The sequence below is a fragment of the Mastomys coucha genome, unplaced genomic scaffold, assembly GCF_008632895.1.
Source record: "Mastomys coucha isolate ucsf_1 unplaced genomic scaffold, UCSF_Mcou_1 pScaffold11, whole genome shotgun sequence".
NCBI lineage: Eukaryota > Metazoa > Chordata > Mammalia > Rodentia > Muridae > Mastomys > Mastomys coucha.
In genome coordinates this window covers 24,429,686-24,449,872 of record NW_022196893.1, presented here as the reverse complement: position 1 = coordinate 24,449,872, position 20,187 = coordinate 24,429,686, and the positions used below count along the sequence as shown (strand labels likewise).

General features: G+C 45.8%; 1 protein-coding gene across 4 annotated transcripts in view; it reads left to right on the top strand.

Moving 5' to 3' along the window:
* Positions 1-16,716, top strand: part of Prickle1 (prickle planar cell polarity protein 1) — a 100,281-nt gene extending 83,565 nt beyond the window's left edge. For all 4 annotated transcript variants that reach the window (XM_031353513.1, XM_031353542.1, XM_031353533.1 and 1 more), the window contains exons 2-8: positions 3,137-3,323; positions 5,277-5,390; positions 6,209-6,346; positions 6,808-7,011; positions 10,125-10,311; positions 11,457-12,320; positions 14,490-16,716. In XM_031353513.1, coding sequence (XP_031209373.1) covers positions 3,192-3,323; positions 5,277-5,390; positions 6,209-6,346; positions 6,808-7,011; positions 10,125-10,311; positions 11,457-12,320; positions 14,490-15,346 — 2,496 coding nt within the window. In that variant the 5' untranslated portion in view covers positions 3,137-3,191 and the 3' untranslated portion in view covers positions 15,347-16,716. The remainder of the gene's footprint in view (positions 1-3,136; positions 3,324-5,276; positions 5,391-6,208; positions 6,347-6,807; positions 7,012-10,124; positions 10,312-11,456; positions 12,321-14,489) is intronic.
* The last annotated feature ends 3,471 nt before the right edge of the window (positions 16,717-20,187 follow it).

The window sequence follows — 20,187 nt, the reverse complement described above, 5'->3', positions numbered from 1 at the left end:
ACACACACACACACACGGGGAACATTCCCCCATCTCTCTCTCTCTCTCTCCCTCCTTTCTCTCTGCTACTGCCCCCTCTCTCCCTCTCAATTAAACCTCTTACACATGGAACTGTTTGGGCCTAGAGTGTGGTATGTTCTGATGCGACCCGCCGTTCTAACACATCACAGGCTCCTAATGGATTGTCATTTACCTCCTATTTTGTTTTTTAAACTTTTATGTGACTGGGTGCTTTGCCTGTATATACGTCTGTCTGTCTGTACACCATGTGTCTCTGCTTGGTTCCCAAGGAAGACAGAAGAGAGCATCTTGGGTCAGATGCTCTCTTGACTATATATGATGATGGAGAAGCCACACAGCTGCAGGCTGGTGTGTGTGGTTCTTTTTAAAGGGTGAAAGGCGTTATCTAGTTTTCAAGAAAGAGAAGGTGAGAAAAGACAAAGGAGGGGCATGGAAGTGTTAACCCTTGCTGTGGCTTAGAGACTGCGTGGATCACTCCCATGATAATCCATGGAAGAAAGTATACCAACTCTGCCAACCTCCAGCTTGCTTCTCACCCAGAGGGGTCTGGTTCTAAGGCTCCTTAACTCCATGCCGCTGGACAACTAGCCCTGAGGCTCAGTATGTGTTGAGTGGGACACCTCCCAGGTCACACTGCTTCAGACCGCATTTAAATATTGTAATGCTAATGGTAGCAGGTAAGGTGGCCACACCTCCAGTAAAACTGGAAGCTAACATTCAGATGGAAGTGACTCTCTTTGTTTTCTTAGAATTGTGGTACCCTTTATGTTGTCAAAAAAGAAGTCTCCAGGGTAGTTTGGTGAAAGGCCAGAATGAACCAGTGAGAGTTTGAGGTTTAAAATGAGGCCACTTGTAATTAATTTATTTATTCCTTTTCTTTTAAGACCCCAAGAGGACATTTGTGACTTGTAATTGATGGAACCAAGTCAATAGGATGTTTCTGATAGAGTGACATTTATCTTATACTCTGGACAATATAAAGTAAACATTTAATATTTCTCATGAAAAAGAAAGAAATAAAATGAGGCCACTGCATTGGTGACTAGTTGGGAAGGATGGTGACATGTCACATGATTCAGCTCCATCAGAATAGGGACACAACCCACATTCTCAGGGTACAGCTGGAAAAAAGGATTCAGATCTTTGGTTTAGAGGGAAAAAACATGGTCTGTTATAATTTGCAAAGCTTTTGCTTTGGGTTTTTTGTTTTTGTTTTTGGGTTTTTTTTGTTTTTTTTTTTTTTTTTTTTTTTTGTAGTTTTGAAAATAGAGTAACACTTAATTTTTAGGCTCTTTTTAAAATATTTATATTTTCCTCCTACCCCACCCCAGCCAGGTTTGGCAACAGACCAAATGCTCAAAATGTTTTAAAAATTCAGGTTAAATTGCATCAAAAATACCAGTTCTCCTGGTGAGAGCCCATGAGTTACTAATTAAAGTCTTAATCTCCATGCTCTTCCTTTGACACATGGGGGCGGGTCTTTCAAGGCAAAAGGGAAATTGCCAAGCGGTCTTCTGACTCTCATTAACACATCCCCCTTTCCTGAGGGGGTGGAGGAACGCACCTCTGCTTGGAGTCTTTCCTAAGCCTTGAATGGTCTGCACCTGTGTGTCATGGCTGGGTCAGAGGTGAGGCCTTGCCACCGTGGGGTAGGAAATGAGGCAGCCTTCCCTTCGGTTAGGCTGCGGGGAAGCCCAGCTCACTGGTTGGGGCCGGATCTTGCTGAATCACCATTTCTCCTGCCCAAAGCCCAAGGCAGGTGCTCTCTTAACTCTGACCCTTTGTGAGCTGTTCTTAAGTTTGAAGTTTAAAATGCCCTTGGAAGTCTTGCTAGCGGTGTATTTTAACAAGTGACTCCCCCAACCCCACCTACACTAAGTATTTAGTGTTGCACTTTGAGAATTGCTGAAACGTCATTTTACCTCAGGCTGGGATTGGTTAGGATTTCAAGTCAGAGGGATCGGGCTTTAACTCCTGTACAAGAGGCATTTGCCATCCTTGGGCCCTCTCTGTAAAGTGACTGGATCGGACTAACCACCACTTTATTTTTTAATTTTTATTAATTTTTATTTTAAGTGCATTATGTGTTTTGCCTGCATGTGTGTTTGAAGGTGCCAGATCCCTAGAATTGGACTCTAGACAGTTGTGGGCTGCCATGTGGGTGCTGGGAATTGAACCTAGGTCTTCTAGGGGAGCAGCCAGAACTCTTAAATCACTGAGCCATCTCTCCAGCCCCCAACATACAAACTTCTTTATATCAAAATATATCAAGATCAAAATGCTTAAAGAAAACTGGAATCCTGAAGGTTCTTGTTTTCTTTCTTAGTGCCACATGTGTGAGGGAGGATTTTTAAGAACTAGAAGACCAAGTGCTAATCTCGGCCTCAGGACCACTCTTTGACACCTTTAGTGCCCATTTTCTGAGACAGCTTTCTTATTCAGAGATTTAACACCTCACCTAGACCAACAGTGGGCGGGTCCCATTTCACAGTCAATAAGCATTCCTACATGTTGGTTGATAATGAGATTAAACTATCAAGTCACCAAGCTGGACCCTTGACCTGGCACTGTATCCTGTATTCCTTTACTGTTTGTCGAGGGGATTCACTGACTGACTGTCCTTTCGAGTCTGTGCGTAAAGTTTGATGTCAGGGATTAGAAGTTTAAACTGGGTGGTTTGCTTCAGGGATACGCTTTCAGCTGTCTCTGCTGCCCCACTTGGAAAACTTGCTTGGGATATAGGGAAACTGAGCAGGGTCTCTGCAGCTTTCTGGGTGAGGCAGAGAGCTCAGTTCCCAGCCCCTCTGTCTAAATTCTTACGTCGCAGGATCTCATGTGTAGGTAAACTAGTCAAGCGGAGCAGCTTCCTTACCAAGTAAATCATGATCAAGAAGCATCTCTTAAAGGCGAACGAGAACGCTAATTTGGTGGCCCGTTGTTTGTTGGTACTGAGCTGCTTAAGGGGGTCACTTCCTGATTGAGTGGCACTGGGGTTAGCGACCCCAGGCATTTGCTCACTTTCTCTGAGCCCACCAATATGTAAACCCTATTAACTAGAAGCTCTTGGTAGAAAACCATTTTTTTTTTTTAACACTGTCTTCTATGTCACCCACAGCAACTGTCTTTGGATGTCCTGTGACTGAGAAGCCAGCATTTTAAACTTCATTATTATGCCTTTGGAGATGGAGCCCAAAATGAGCAAACTGGCCTTTGGGTGCCAGCGAAGTTCCACGTCAGACGATGATTCCGGTTGTGCGCTGGAAGAGTATGCCTGGGTCCCACCAGGCCTCAGGCCTGAGCAGGTAGGAAGCAAGCTGGCTTCTTTGACTCCTCTCCAGGAAGCGTGGAGCCTCTCTCTTCTCCCTGGCTGCCTTTGCTTGCTTGTTTCTTTCTTTCTTCTTCTTTTTTTTTTAAAGATTTATTTATTTATTATATATAAGTATTCTGTAGCTGTCTTTAGACACACTAGAAGAGGGCATCAGATCCCATTACTGATGGTTATAAGCCACCATGTGGTTGCTGGGATTTGAACTCAGGACCTCCAGAAGTGCAGTCAGTGCTCTAAACCACTGAGCTATCTCTCCAGCCCTGGCTTTGCTTTCTAAGGCCTGGTTTGGTTTCAATAGAAGCTTCGGGTGTTCCGGGCTCTGTTGCCCACAGTGATGCCCTGCTTCTGCCGCAGTGATTGATGCCAGTGCCAGAGCAGCACAGGTGTTCCTGATAGGACTTTCAGGAGTCAGAGAAATGTTCCTGATTTGGAATTTTTTTTTATATGGTAGGGTGTAGGGGAAGGGTGTTTGTCTGTTGAAATGGGTTCTCACTGTGTAGTCCTGGCTTGCCTCCAACTCACAGGGCTCAGAGATCTGCCCTCCTCTTCCTCCCAAGTGCTGAAATTAAAGGTGTGTGCCTCTACACTATTTCAAAGCTTCAGTAAGGACAAAAGGAAATAAAAGGACCGTCTACAGGCCAGTTCTCCACAATGCTCCTCTATGAAAGAGGGATGGGTGTGGCCTTCCATAAGTAGCTTGGGGAAGCATCAGTTGTGGCACTTCCTTTGTCTCACTGTTTTTTTATTTCGCAGTATCCTTATGATGAGGTTATTAAAAACTGTTGGTAGATCCTGTACAGGCAAAGTTATCCTTTAAGTTAGAAAATGCCACCAGTCCTGTGCCTGATTGTGATGTGAGTTGCCGTTCTTGGGAGGTGGATGGTGGACCTTTTTTGAGATAGAGTATCTTGGGCTAGAGAGATGGCTCAGCAGTTGAGGTCCTGAGTTTAAGTCCCAGCAACCACATGGTAGCTCACAACCATCTGTATTGGAATCCGATGCCCTCTTCTGGTGTGTCTGAAGACAGCTGTAATATACTTATATATAAAATAAGTAAATAATTCTGAGAGAGAGAGAGAGAGGGAGAGAAAGAGAGAGAGAGAGAGAGAGAGAGAGAGAGAGAGAGAGAGAGAGATACCTTATAAATCCAAGACCCAGTGCAGCTTCTAGAACAATACAGGAAGAAAAATTATGCTGACGTAGCAGTTGGGGAAATGAAGTTTGACGAACTGTTTTGTGGAGAGGATCAGTCACATCTTTGATTGGTATTTGTAGGCCTGCTGCTAGCAGACAAGTCCCAGGTCCCTAATCTCTCTCTCTCTTTTTTACTTGAATGCCTTTGGTTCCATCTCAGCAATGCAGGCTCCTTTGCTGTGCTCCTCAAGGGATGTTCCGAAAAGACAACAAAGTAGCTAACATTAGCTCAGCATCTCCTTTCTCCTGCTTCCCCGGGGAAAGTGGGCTGGATACTGCAGCTAGATACCCCCCGGGGAAGCCTGTCTTGCTGATGCTGGAGAGAACTGTAGAATTCAGAGGGAAAATTGAGTCTGTTTGTGTAGAGGCTGGGTGTTGGATCTGGTCACACAGCCTGTGTGGTCATTTAGAGAATTCACCCAGCACTCTCCCTTGATCCCTCAGCTGACCTCTGCAAGACTGGGGAAGAGTCGCCATAAATGTGCACATTTGATAGCACATAATTTATGGCGCCCTTAATTGTCACTACAAATTGCATTCCTGAGGAGCAATTTAGCAGCTGGATGCTAGTGGATGCTGGCAGATGCAGGTTTGCACCGCTGCTGAGCTGGCTCAGCTGGTCCGCTCATTAGCCGCAGGAGGCCGAGCCCTATCAGGAGGGAAGGGTAAAGAGGAGCTGCTCAACCCTTCCTTCCTTGTACTGACGGTGCCCGCGCTGCCTCTTCTTCCCCAGATCCAGCTCTATTTCACTTGCTTGCCTGAGGAGAAGGTTCCTTATGTTAACAGCCCTGGAGAGAAACACCGGATTAAACAGCTTCTGTACCAGTTGCCTCCACATGATAACGAGGTAAAGTAACAGGAGGAAAGCTAATTAGTAAAAAGAAAATAAACAGTGAGCATCAAGGGGCCTCTCCGAAGTCCCAGGTCTTCACTGCCAGGCCTCTCTTAAAATGCACCCTAAAAATACAGCTTTTCTTTTCTGTCTCTCTTCTTTTCTTTTTTCCTTTTTTCCTTTTTTCTGTCTGCCTTCCTTCCTTCCTTTGTCTGTCTTCCTTCCTTTATTTCTTCCTTCCTTTTTCTTTCTCTCTCTCTTTCTTTCTTTGTCTCTTTCTTTCTTTGAGGGAAGAGAGAAAAGAACACCACAGCAGGAAGTGCCACAAAAGTTGTTTCTGATGGTGTGTGTTTTCAGCCACCCACCAATTAATTATCAGGAGCCGTTTCTTCCATGTGCAGGGTGGGCACCTCGGGGTAGTTCAGGATTGAAATTTTACCCTGAGTGCCCATAGAATGTGGCGTGAGAACAGCCAGTTTCAGCCTTCGGAGGAAGGCCATATCTTTCCTGCAGCCAGTTCACACTTAGAAAAGAATAAGCCACTCCTGTTCTGTCAGATGGTGTGCCTCTTTTCTAAAGACTGAGGTCCATTTAAAGACAAGGGTCTATAGACCAGGCTGGCTTCGAACTCCTAAAAATCTACAGGTCTCTAGGTCATGGGTGCTGGGATGGAAAGCCTGTGTGTCACTATGCCCAGCCATGCCATCATGTTCTAACTGAGGGTTTGTGGAGGCAAGGCAGCTTGGCTTCCTGTTTGACTTCTTGAAACTCTGGGAATGAAGGATTGTAAGGACGGCCCTCTGTGATGCACTTCCATTCTCTCTCCTGCGAAGGTGCGGTACTGCCAGTCTCTAAGCGAAGAGGAGAAAAAGGAGTTGCAGGTGTTCAGTGCTCAGAGGAAGAAGGAAGCTCTTGGAAGAGGAACCATTAAACTCTTGTCCAGGGCAGTGATGCACGCAGTGTGTGAGCAGGTAGGCCCTTTCTAGATAGAGGGTTGGGGGAGTGGTGGAGGGTGACCCAGAAAGTAGGTGATGGCTGGTGTGGAGGCACACCCTAACTCCTTAAACACTGTCTGCTGTGTGACCACAGGAGTCAGTCTCTTTGAATGAAACTGTCTTGCAGGGGGAAAACCCGTAGTTAGAACCTATCGATATAATGAAGGCTTTTGAGCCCCTACTAGTTGTTCTCAGTAGGAAGCACACTTCACAGGCAAGCCACTATGAACAGGGATTGGCTCAGACACACTGGACAGAGCTGGGAAGAGTGGCTGAGTAAGGTGGATCGAAGGTGGGATAGCCATTTAATCACCAGCAGGAGTAGACAGAAATTAAAGCTGTTCTAACAAACCCGTGGTTTATTTTCAAGTGGGAAAAGCTGAAAATCCGGTAATTTAGGTGAAGGGCCATTTTTAATTTCAAGTCTTTGTTTTTAGTGTGGGCTGCAGATGAACGGAGGGGAGGTCGCAGTGTTTGCCTCCCGTGCGGGTCCTGGAGTATGCTGGCATCCATCCTGCTTTGTCTGCTTCACGTGTAATGAACTACTGGTCGACCTCATCTATTTCTATCAGGATGGAAAAATCCACTGTGGCAGGCACCATGCCGAATTGCTCAAACCTCGGTGCTCAGCCTGTGATGAGGTAAAAAAATATTCATCCCTTAATGATGGAAAAATAAGCCAATGGCCAATATTCCACTGTTCCCAACTAAGCAAAATACGTGGCTCTCCCACTTTTGTTCTATATGGATATTTTTAAGATAAAGCTGCCCATTCTCACTGGAATTCTATGTATCTAATAAATAGAGGGCAGCAGGTGCTTTTGCTTCTCCATGATGCTGCTGTCTCTGAAATGCGGGGGGGAAAGACACTGCACAAGAATATGTAGAATATGATCCTTTGTTTCGCAAACACAGGAAGGAAAGAACTCAAATATTGTAGACATGTTGCATACACTCAGCAAAGATATGGACGGACAGATTGAGTCAATAGAGGGCAGTGGAAGACGGAGGTCTGTGTAAAAGACATTATATAAAGTTTTTGGTATTTTTGAAATGGCCCCATGAAGGTAAGTGGGTCTCAAACTTACTATGTAGCTGAAATGAATTATAGAATTCCTTATCCTCCAGTCTCCACCTTCCTAGACTTGGGATAATAGATGCATACCGTGATGTCTACCAAGCTCCTTCTTCTGAGAAATTGACAAGATACTGTAGAGAGCCCCTAAACACCATTCTTCAGCTCCTGGTGCTGGCATCTTTCATCACCTTGGGGTGTGTCTTAGTCAGGGTTTTACTGCAGTGAACAGATACCATGACCAAGTCAACTCTTATAACTACAACATTTAATTGGGGCTGGCTTACAGGTTCAGAGGTTCAGTCCATTATTATCAATGGAGGAGCATGGCAACATCCAGGCTGGCATGGTGCAGGAGGAGCTCAGTTCTACATCTTCATCTGAAGGCTGCTAATAGAATCCTGACTTCCAGGAAGCTAGGATGAGGGTCTTAGAGCCCATACCCACAGTGACACACCTAGTCTAACAGGGCCACACCTTCTAATAGTACTATTTCCTGGGACAAACATATACAAACAAATCATCACAGGGTGGATAGAAAGAGCAAGAATCACCATTCATGTAAAAGCAGGGCTTAAACCAATGGGCTTTGTTTAGATTTCATTTCCCATGGTTGGAGGCATCAGTGAGTTTATTTTGGTCATAGTGCTCAGAGGGAATATGACACAACAGGGTTAAAGATGAAGTAAGGCTTAAAATTAAGTTTAGAAGTTAAGAATATATGAGCCTTAAAAGAGGAAGGAGCCTCCTGTAGCCCAGGTTGGCTTCAGACTGTTGTAGGGAATGACCTTGACCCTCTAATCCTCCTGCTTTAACTTCCCAGGTCATCTTCTGGGTCCTTCTAGTATCCCAAGATGCATCCAGGGTTCCTCACTGTATCTTCTTCCTCTTCCTCAGCCTGAGGCGGAAAGCCTACACACCCATGCATATATTTCTTCAATGCAGTCTAACAATTTTCAAGTCCTTAGTGTGCGGGTAGACCCATGGTGTCAGATGAAGCAATTCCTGCTTAGCTGCTGACACAATCACAGCTCCACCATAGCTCTGTGCGTAGCCCACAGACACTTTTGCTTCAGTTAAAACAGAGACCAAAAGTTACTTGACTGCTTTGCCAGATGCTGCTGCGAAAATCTTCCCCAGGAACATAAGCATGACAAATGAACTCTACCTCCATGAAGAAATGTTCTTTCATGTTTAAGCAAACATTTTATTTAGGGTTTTTTGTTTGTTTGGTTTTGGTTTTTGTTTTGGTTTTTTGAGACAGGGTTTCTCTGTATAGCCCTGGCTGTCCTGGAACTCACTCTGTAGACCAGGCTGGCCTCGAACTAAGAAATCCACCTGCCTCTGCCTCTCAAGTGCTTGGATTAAAGGCATGCACCACCAATGCCTGGCTAGTTTACCTTTTCACTGTCGGTTTATATTCTCATAAACTAATTTATGTCAATGAAATGAAAACATTGAATGAAGCCAATACCAATCTGTAGCTGTCTATAATAGGCAAACATACACATTGCGTAGCAGAGGTGACTGTTCCTCACATATTTGATGAAAACCAACAGTAACACACAATATAACTAAGTCAGTGGGTCAGACCATGTATGAGTACAAAGCTATGTGCTTACCACATGGTGGTGGTGCACACTTTCAATTCCAGCACTCAAAAGACAGAAGCAGGTGGATCTCAGAATTCCAGGCCAGCCTGGTCTACAAAGTGAGTTCCAGGACAGCCAGGGCTATATATATACAAAGCCCTGTCTTGAAAAACCAAACAAAGCAATATGCTCTTCAAGCAGCACAAGCCAAACAGGTAGAAAAATATTACTCTCTAGAAGTCATCAATCTGATAAAGATTAACAACGGTAGGGCGGAAAATTAGAGCAATGGTAGAACATACTAGAGCAAGCCAACCTTCCAAATCAAAGAACTCCTGTCAGTGTGAAGCAATCCTTCACTCTTTTCCACTTTTCCCTGTAGAAGTCCAGAGCTTGGAGCGGAAGCTTGCTTTAAATGCAAGCAAGCGAACACGCACTGCTTGGGGCTGGACTTCCTTGCCCAGACCCCCCTTTCTTTCTGTTGACACTGCTGATATGCAGGCATTCACACCAGCCTCTCACATTCTGCATACCGTCGCCCAACTCTGTCCTGGAAACTCAGTCAGTCTCTTGTTCCTAAGTCCTGGGAGCAAGAGCTTTTCCATGCCGGGTCTAGGTCCATGTCTGGAACCCTGTTGTGCTGGCCTCCTGCTCTGTCACATCTCACTCCATCCCACCTACCATTTCCTCCATCTTCTCCTCTCCTCACTCTTGGGTCTCAGCCAGCCAGCCATACTTGCCCACCACGTACCCCAAAAGGCCAGTGCCATGTATTTGGGCAGAGATATGCTATGTGCCTTGTTCTACTACCAGAACATAGCCATTTTATAGCCACACACACACACATACACACACACACACACACACACACTTCACCTCTTCCTTTCCTGGATGACTTAGAGGCTATTAGCCACCACAAAGGCCACCTCCAACAAGAATATCACCACAAAGTGAACCCCTGAGATGGCACCTGCACCAGGGCCTTTGTGCTCAGACCTGACAGTCAGTGCCAACCACACAGGGTGAAGCTTTGTTAGGATGGACCATGCTGACCTTCCATCCCTCGGCCCTGTGTTTCTTTTCAAAGATCATTTTTGCTGACGAGTGCACAGAAGCCGAGGGTCGCCACTGGCACATGAAGCATTTCTGCTGCCTGGAATGTGAGACGGTCCTGGGAGGGCAGAGATATATCATGAAGGATGGCCGCCCCTTCTGCTGTGGCTGCTTCGAGTCTCTCTATGCTGAGTACTGCGAAACCTGTGGGGAGCATATTGGTAAGTGTCACGCTCACCCACGCAGTCTGCCTTGTCACACAGCCACAACCATCTGTGATTACCCACACAGCCTTGCTTCTTTAATGTTTGTGAAAATTAAGGTATGACTTACACATACTGGAATACACAGCCCTTCAGTGATTGTCAGATTATGATTATTCAGAGCAGCAATCACACAATCAGTGAGTGCCAAGCCAGCTGTGATTCTGGGGACGTTCACAGTTGAAGTTCCCATGAGCCTCTGGGGAATTTCCTTTTTTTTTTTTTTTTTTTGGTGGTGCTGGGGATGAAACCTAGGGCGTTGCACATATTAGAAAGGCTCTGGTCACACCATTTTTATCCATCTATTGATATATCTGCTTCATGTGTATTTGAAACATTTCATTGACAGTGTTCCTGGCAGCAAGTCAGTGCTGAGCTCTTAGCCAGCAGCAGGTGGCGGCTCACGGTTAGACCTCAGGTGATGCTTGTATTTGCACGTGTGGAAGAGCAGCAGACCGTGCTTCAACGTCATACCCCTAGCCACCTTCGGTAGCGAAAGTTTAGACAAAAAAGGCACAGAAATATGAAAGTCACATCACTGAATGAAAGTCACATCACTGAACCATCAAGCACAGGATACCTGATTACCACATGTGTGGTAAAACCAAAGGGTGCCTCAGTGAGGAACATATTGGTAGATTTAAATCTTCATTGCTCTGCAATGATGACTGTGCTATGGCTATCAATTTGGAAATTAGACATAATTTTTTTGGCTGGGCAGTGGTGGCACACACCTTTAATCCCAGCACTTGGGAGGCAGAGGCAGGTGGATTTCTGAGTCCGAGGGCAGCCTGGTCTACAGAGTGAGTTCCAGGACAGCCAGGGCTATACAAAAGAAAAAAAAAGGGAAAAGAAATTATCTACAAAATAAGGAAGATTCCCCAACTGAGCATATATAACCCAGACCAAGGCAGCACAGAGCCAGATGTGTGATACACACCTGTAGCCCCAGCACTCAGACCCAACCTGGGTTCGTGGCTGGCTGGGACCACACAGGGAGACCTTGCCTTAAAACAAAGCCTGGAACAGTTCCATCATCCACAGCCCATCCCTGGCCACACCTTGGCACAGCCCCTCACTGTTTTCCTATCCTTTAAAAACAGGTGTGGACCATGCCCAGATGACCTACGACGGGCAGCACTGGCATGCCACCGAGGCCTGCTTTTCCTGTGCGCAGTGTAAGGCCTCCCTGCTGGGGTGCCCCTTCCTGCCGAAACAAGGCCAGATTTACTGCTCCAAGACCTGCAGCCTCGGGGAAGACATCCATGCCTCTGACTCCTCCGACTCCGCCTTCCAGTCAGCGCGATCTAGAGACTCTCGCCGAAGCGTGAGGATGAGCAGGAGCAGCCGCTCCGCGGACCAGTGCAGACAGTCTCTCCTCTTGTCTCCCGCCCTGAATTACAAGTTCCCGGGTCTTTCCGGCAACGCGGACGACACCCTTTCGCGGAAGCTGGATGACGTGAGTCTCTCCAGGCAGGGGGCAGGTTTCGCTACTGAGGAATTCTGGAAAGCCAGAGTAGATCAGGAAGCCTCTGAAGACCCTGAAGAATGGGCTGAGCATGAAGATTATATGACACAGCTCCTCCTCAAGTTCGGCGATAAAAACCTCTTCCAGCAGCAGACCAGTGAGGTGGATATGAGAGGCAGTGAGCCCTGGATAGCCGACAGCATGGTTACAAATAAGCCCGAGGTAAAGCCGACTCACCAGAGCCTCGCAAGTAAAAAGTATCAGTCTGATATGTATTGGGCCCAGTCCCAAGACGGGCTGGGTGACTCTGCCTACGGCAGCCATCCAGGCCCAGCCAGCAGCCGAAGGCTGCAAGAGCTAGATCTGGACCACGGTGCTGCAGGGTATAATCATGACCAAACACAGTGGTATGAAGACTCCCTGGAGTGCCTATCTGACTTGAAACCAGAACAGAGTGTCCGGGATTCTATGGATTCTTTGGCGTTGTCCAACATCACAGGTATGTCATCCAAGGGTTGTGAGGTATTTGAAAAAGCAGGCCTGGAAAGGTTGATACACGAGTTAACTGAGTGCCAGTAGGGGGCGTGCTATTTAAGACTCTGGTTGTCTTAGTGAAGGTGTTTCATTGGCATGCCACAAGATAGTAAAACAGACGTGTCTTGTAGTTGAGTACATACGTCTAACATTCTGAACATAGCCTGAAAACCAGCTTGGATAAGGGAAGTCTCTGTCTGGGTTATTGGTTAGATATTCTATACTTAGATTAGACCAAATGCACTTTAAGATACTAAAAGAAGCCTGAGTACGTTATAAGATTTTTAACTCTTTTTTTTAAGACTTATTTATTATTATAAATAAGTACACTGTAGCTGTCTTCAGATGCACCAGAAGACGTCAGATCCCATTATGGGTGGTTGTGAGCCACCATGCGGATTTGAACTTAGGGGGACTTAAAAGCTTAGCCATCTCACCAGCCCAGATTTTTAACTCTTTTTTTTTTTTAAACTTTATTTATTTATTTATTTATTTTGGTTTTTTCAAGACAGGGTTTCTCTGTATAACTCTGGCTGTCCTGGAACTCACTCTGTAGACCAGGCTGGCCTCGAACTCAGAAATCTGCCTGCCTCCCAAGTGCTGGGATTAAAGGCGTGTGCCACCACCGCCTGGCCACTTTTTTTTATTTATTATTTAAGTACACTGTAGCTGTGAGCCATCCTGTGGCTGCTGGGAATTGAACTCATGACCTCTGCTTGCTCCTTCTCCACGAATACACTGTAGCTGTCTTCAGACGCACCAGAAGAGGGTGTCAGATCTCATCAAGGATGGTTGTGAGCCACCATGTGGTTGCTGGTATCCGAACTCAGGACCTTTGAAGAGCAGTCAGTGCTCTTACCCACTGAGCCATCTTGACAGCCCGATTTTGCTCCATGGCAAAAGATAGGCAAAAACAAAACAAAACACAAAACAAAAACAAAAACCCCACCTTATAATTTGTACTTTAAGCCAGGCAGTGGTGTAGTGCATACCTTTAATCCCAGTACTTGGGAGACAGAGGCAGGCGGATCTCTGCAAGTCCAAGTCCAGCCTGGTCTGCAGAGTGAGTCCCAGGACAGACAGGGCTACACAGAGAAACCCTGTCTTGAAAAAACCAGATGTGGGGGAGGGCAGACAGACAGACAGGATAGTAATATAACCAGTGTGTTATATTGCTGTAATACATGCAATATGACATGAAAGAGCCATGCGTGCCCTGTCTGCTGCCAGAGTGGTTTGTGCAGAAGAAACATTGCTCCATCCTAGCTCCTGGCCTGCCTGCCAGACATGATGAGTCTCCCTGTAAACAGGAAGCACGCGGGTAAGATTGCCTGCCAGGCCCCATACAATTGGGTAGAAGTGTGAGAGGCAGGGTCTGGAGGTGAAGCTCACAAGTACAGCAGGCATTCTTCGTGTACAAACTCCTTCATTTAACCCCCAGTGCTGAGAACTCAAAACTTAAAAATGTTAGAGGCTGACAGTCCTTAGGAGTAATGAGCTGAGAAACAGGCTCTCTGTAAAAAGGACATTATAGCCTTCCCAGTCTCCCTCTGTCCTGGGTCCATAGATATTTGAGTAACTGAGTTTTCCTTGATTTCGGTTTAGAACTAAGAGCAATCTGGAAGTAGAATAATTGACAACATGATGCAGGCCTGGGGGCTGGCAAGCTTTCTGCTCTCGAGGGCTTCATTGCACTTTTTTGGCCAGGCCATGTTGTTTCTGTTCAAGCTACTCAGTTCTCACTGGGGGAAGCAGCCCCAGGCAGCATCTATGCAGACATGTACAGCTGTGTTCCAGTGTGACTACATAGAGCAGGCTGCTGGCCGTCTAAGATGAAGGAGACCACCCACACTGCAGGGGTTCGGTTAACAAGTGGATGGACAGGTCCTGTTGTGAATAGGTGCTCATTTCTGCTGCTCCTGCCTCCTGCTACAACAATCAGTTGGTTCCCTAGTAGCATTAACAGGATTCCTACTTCTCAGTTGGTAAACAGTGCACAGTACCTAACCCGGGGTGCTTTGATCAGATGATCAAATAGGAACTTTTCCTTAAAATGCTCTTCTGGATCACATTTAACAACTTTGACAGTGTTAGGACTTGTGAGAATGATGTTGTGTTTTGGGTTCTGCTGCAGGGGCGTCGGTGGATGGAGAAAGCAAGCCAAGACCGTCGTTATACTCTCTCCAAAACTTTGAGGAGATAGAGCCAGAGGATTGTGAGAAAATGAGCAATATGGGAACTCTGAATTCTTCTATGCTGCACAGGAGTGCAGAGTCATTAAAAAGTCTGAATTCAGAGCTGTGCCCAGAAAAAATTATACCCGAGGAGAAACCAGTGCACCTGCCGGTGCTCAGAAGATCCAAGTCTCAGTCCCGACCGCAGCAGGTCAAGTTTTCAGATGATGTCATCGACAACGGAAGCTATGACGTTGAAATCCGGCAGCCTCCAATGAGCGAACGGACTCGGAGACGAGTGTATCACTTTGAAGAGAGGGGATCCAGGCCTCCCCACCATCGCCACCGGAGAAGCAGAAAGTCACGGTCTGATAACGCCCTGAACCTAGTCACAGAAAGGAAGTACTCCGCCAAGGACAGACTTCGGCTGTATACCCCTGATAACTATGAGAAATTCATACAGAATAAAGGCGCCCGGGAGCTCCAAGCATACATGCAGAATGCCAACCTCTATGGCCAGTATGCCCACGCCACGTCTGATTATGCCCTGCAGAACCCGGGAATGAACCGATTTCTGGGGCTCTACGGTGAGGACGACGACTCCTGGTGTTCGTCCTCCACGTCCTCCTCCGACTCGGAAGAAGAAGGGTATTTTCTCGGACAGCCGATCCCTCAGCCGCGGCCACAGAGATTCACCTACTATACGGATGACCTTTCTAGTCCGACTTCTGCACTGCCCACTCCACAGTTTAATCAGAGGACAACTAAATCCAAGAAGAAAAAGGGACACAAAGGGAAAAACTGTATCATTTCTTAACCAAGTAGACATGGAGATTCTTTGTTTAAAACTTAGTCATTTAGCCTGGACTTTGACCATGTATTCATCCTAGGAAAGTCGCTAAAGTAGTGTAAAGTGCTTTCTTTGGCTCCACTGTGTTTACAGTCAGGTTAACACACGAAAGGCGTGGTTTCTCCAGTCTCGGTGCCATATTAACACGGCCTTGTGCCCGTGGCAAGTAAATTACAGCCGCTTTGGTGTCTAGTCCACAAGAGAACACTCTAGAAACTGCCAGCAGGTGATTGAACGGAGTGTGTTAGAAGATGGATAGCCACCTTTGTAAGCAATAGTGCTTTGTCGTTAACTCAGTCAGGTTGGCTCAGGTCCTGACTGGTGTCTTGTGAGGCATGCTTGTCACCATAACGACCTAGCTAACACTGTGTGTTCATTGTGTAAGGCGAACTTGTTCTCCTTCAGCCCTTACTAGCCAGGTAAACATATTGTATTACTCCCAGCTACAGATGGAAAGAACTTGCTATTTATATGTAGTATTTCATAGACCTAAGTGTATTCCTAATTTAACGGTGCAAATATTAATGTATATACTGTACAGTTCAGATTTTAAAGCTGATATTTTTATATCCCTGAATTGCAAGATGTTTGTTACACTGCCGTGCTAGATTTGTTTGGAACTCAGAAACAGCATCTATGGATGAGATGACTGCTTGTACTTTAGTCAGGGCTTCTAAGTTTAGACAGTCAATTATATTGCTTAGTGATGGAAAGCTGGCTTTTTTTTTTCTTTTCTTCAATATTAAAAAAAAAAAAAAGGCTCTGTATGCATGATGGGGCTATGTACATACTTGGTACCAGGCCCTGTTAATCTCACAAGTGTTATTTATGGGTCAAGCTTTGTAAACTGTATAAATGTAAAAACAAACAAACAAAAAAAACAAAAAAAAACAAAAACAAAAAAACCAAACCCCACACATACCTCTGGAGTGTATGGTGAAACCAAGGAGGGGTTACCTGGGTGTTCTTCCCCGGGCAGGGGAGTCTCAGCAGGTGAGAAGGCCCACACAAAGAGCTTTCTGTGTAGACTTACTATGTACAGAGAGGTTATTTCTTCTGCCCTTTTCCTTCCGACTGTTGTTGGCCTTTAAAAGCAATTTTGAAAACTGGGTTTCCAGTTGCAGTTTTCTTTTAAGATTTTTCAGGAAGAATAAGCCAGAGTACCAAGTTCACGAGGCTCTGGTTTGTGGAGAGTCATGTTGGATTTGAACTAACGAGCGGGTAGTTTGGTCTGTGCTGTCCTTGCATTTACATCTTGGTCCCAACTAAAGGTCCTGGTGTCACCCTGGGCCTTTCAGGGAGGTGTTTAATAAAGGCTTAATAAATGATAAACAACCTTTCCGAGTCTGAATCTTCCACTTTGTTCTGCTGCGCAGGCATGGTTAAGTCCGCAGACTTCCTAAAGGATCTCTGTTGAACCCCAGACTTGAGGAGAGCTCTTCTTATCAAAAGCAAAGAGAAAGCTGTCTGTCCTCAGAAAAGTGCCAGGCATGAATCTGGTAGGTAAACCCGTGGACAGGTACCTCTCAGCATCCATCTGTAGAGACGCCAAGGCCAAAAAGAGGCCCTGCAGAAAGGCTGCAGTGGGGAGAGGGCCTTGTGCTCTGCATGGTAAGAATAGGTCACTATGAAAATGAAGAGTACGCATGGCAGGAATCCTGTCAGCAGAATTAAACGCTGAAGCTTCCTCCCACTCCTCATCCCCATGAGTAAACAGGGCTTATCCAGTTTCAGTGCCCCCTTCAGATGTTCCAAACACAGAGTATATCTTAAGAATTCTCCTTGAGATAGGGGGTAGCTCAGTGGCAGTGTGTACAAGGCCCTGAGATCAATTTCTGACAGAGAGGCGGTGAGCTCTACCCTGTGACTTGCTTTTCTACCCCCATGACTACAATCAGTTGTTTCTCCTCTGTTTTGGGGTACACCGTTATTCAAAAAGGCCTTTGGTGATATACTTGAATTTCCCCATACACATATGACACTGGCACAAGTGCCTATATGCTGAGCAGAAAAAGTACTGGGGAAAAAGTTACATATTGGCAGCTGATGGATGCCACCAGTTTTCCTCCAGGAGATCCTCGTGGTTCACACAAGGAGAATGCACATGGGCAGCTTTCTTGGTGTTGAAGAATGTAAGCTCCTACATGTAGTGGTGTGCTTACAGAGGGCACTGTTCGCTGCGCCACACCCAACAGACTTACTCAGGCCAAAGAGCATGTGGCAGCTGAAGGCAGCACCCTGTATGCTCTGCAAGTACAAGCTTCAAAAGATTATTTTGCCAGTAATCTGGCAGTAATCATGAATTTTGTTTCCTTACATAATTATAGATTGCCAAAACTTACAGTGAATACTTCTGTTTCCTTATCAATGAACAATGCTAATATAACTTTGGGCTCACCCAAGTCTACAGAAGGAGAAAGGGAGGCAGTTGTAGCAGTCCTATAAAGACAGCACTAACCCTGAAGCAAACACCTGAATAGACACGGTTAGAAAGAGCATCGAGTATGCTGCTCAGTCACTGAATTCCAAAGTTTGATCGTCGAGGAGTGTCACTTGGGAGATGCATGCCTCTGACCAGCCAATGGAGAGAAAGATACTGAGGACTATACGGGCTTCACTGGAGTCCCTACAGTGCTCACTGACAAGAGCTATACATGTATCTGCTGTCCCCGTTCCATGGTCTAATTCTGCAGTGAAAGTCAGAAGTAGCGGAAGTAAAAGGAGATGTCACCCGTTGTCCCTCCCAGTAGATGGGAAGCATGGGACAAGAGCTGGAATGTGTACCCAGAACTGCTTGCTATTGCTCCCCTCGTTATCAGGTCCAAAGCATTACAAGAGAAGCTAGGAGTTGGCTTCTATGAGATTCCCCAGCTTCTACACACTAACTGAATGTATCGGGGAAAATCTGTCCAGCCTGATGTGCCTGCGGCCAGCCACCTGCCATCTCCAGTCCTTAAGTCAAGAGCCTTAATCAAGTTACAGCTGTCTAAGGCAGGCCCAACACTAATACTGCTCATAGAAACATCTGAAGATGGACATAAAAGGAAAATTATCAGGAGTTTTCAAATCAGAATGAAAAGAAAAAGCAAAGAAAAATACACACATAGACATATACAACCAAAACCCATAAAAGCACAAAACTGGAAAAAATAATATATATTTAAAAAAAAAAAGACACACAGGAGATAGATTCTTGGGTAGGGATATGGGCTTATGTGCATCTGTAGCCCCCAGTGCTGGGACCCCACTTGAATTGAACTTGTGCAGACCCCCATGGATCTGTCAGTCTGAGTTCATATGGGCATCAGTCCTGGTGTGTTTGGAAGGCACCGTGTCCCAGGTACCATCCATCTCCACCAGCTTTTACAGTCTGTTTCCTTTTCCACAGAGCTCACTGAGCCCTAAGGGACGAGGTGCCATAAAGACATCCCTATTAGGACTCTCTGCTCTAAAATCTTACATTCCCTGTGCATTGTCCAGGACTCGGCGTTAAGTTTCCACCTATTGCAGGAGGAAGCATCTCTGATGCAGACGGGGAAGGCACTGATCTATGGGAAAGGCAGAATATTGTTAGGAGTCATTTTATTGCTGTTTCATTAGTAGAATAGCAGTGTTTGGTTTTCCCTTAGGCCCACAGACTATAGGCCTATCTAGTCTCAGGTTTGTGGGCACCGGAGAACTGTCAGGTATGGGTTCAATTTCATGGAGTAGGCGTTAAGTCTAATCAGAGAGTGGTTGGTTACTCCCACATCTGTACTGCCAACACCATCATAAAGTATGGGCAGAGCAACAACTTAAACGGCAGGGTCTGCAGCTAGGTGACTGCCTTTCTCTCCTGGTAGAGTGCAGAATACTACTCAGTATCGTGAACACCAGACAATAGGGATGAAGACTCTAGTTAGGCACCAGCGTGACTTCTCTGTGTTCAATAGCTATGTGAGCACTGCCTTCAGCAACAGGGTCTTACCGTAGCATGGAGAGCAACCAATATATTGGGCAATAAGCTGAGATGTCATTGCAGCTTCCATGGGGCCTCTTCAATCAACTAGATGTAACCATTCTTGGCACTGGAGGTTTCCCTTGGTGGCAAAAGATGTTTGGTTGGGGCAGTCCTCCCCACTATTCTGTTAAGATTTCTTCCATACATGTATATTGTCAAGGAAGCGTCTACAGGGAGAGGCCCTTTGTGTTGGCGATCCCTCCCCTCTCCCCATCTCCCTGTTTAATGCTCCTACTCCAGTCTTTGTCCGGTCACTCCAAAACTATTATTCTATCCCTCCTTTCTAGGGATTCCTTCCTTGCCACTAGTCCCTTATTCTATACCTAATATCGGTAGTTATATAAACTGTGACATGCCTATCAAAGGCTTAAAAGCTAATATCCATAGATGAAAAGTACACACAATGTTTGTCTTTTGGGGTCTGGTTGACATCTGGGTTTTTTTCTAGCTCCATTCATTTACCTGGGGATTTTATGATTTAATGACTGAATAATATACTATTGTGTAAACATATCAAAAATCCTCATCATCCCTTTACCCACCGATGACATCAAGGCTGTGTCCAGTTTCTGGCTGTTCTGAATAGAGCAGCGATGAACAAAGTTGAATTTAGCAAATGTCTCTGTGGTAGGATCAAGTGATCTTTGGGTAGATGCCCAAGAGTGGTACAGCTGCGTTCTGAGGTACATCTTTTCTCGCTTCCTGAGGAAACCATTACACTGATTTTCATAAGTATGCCCTCCCGCTAGAAATGATAAATGCTCTCCTTTCCCTATGTCCCCACCAGCATAAATTGTTACTTATTTAT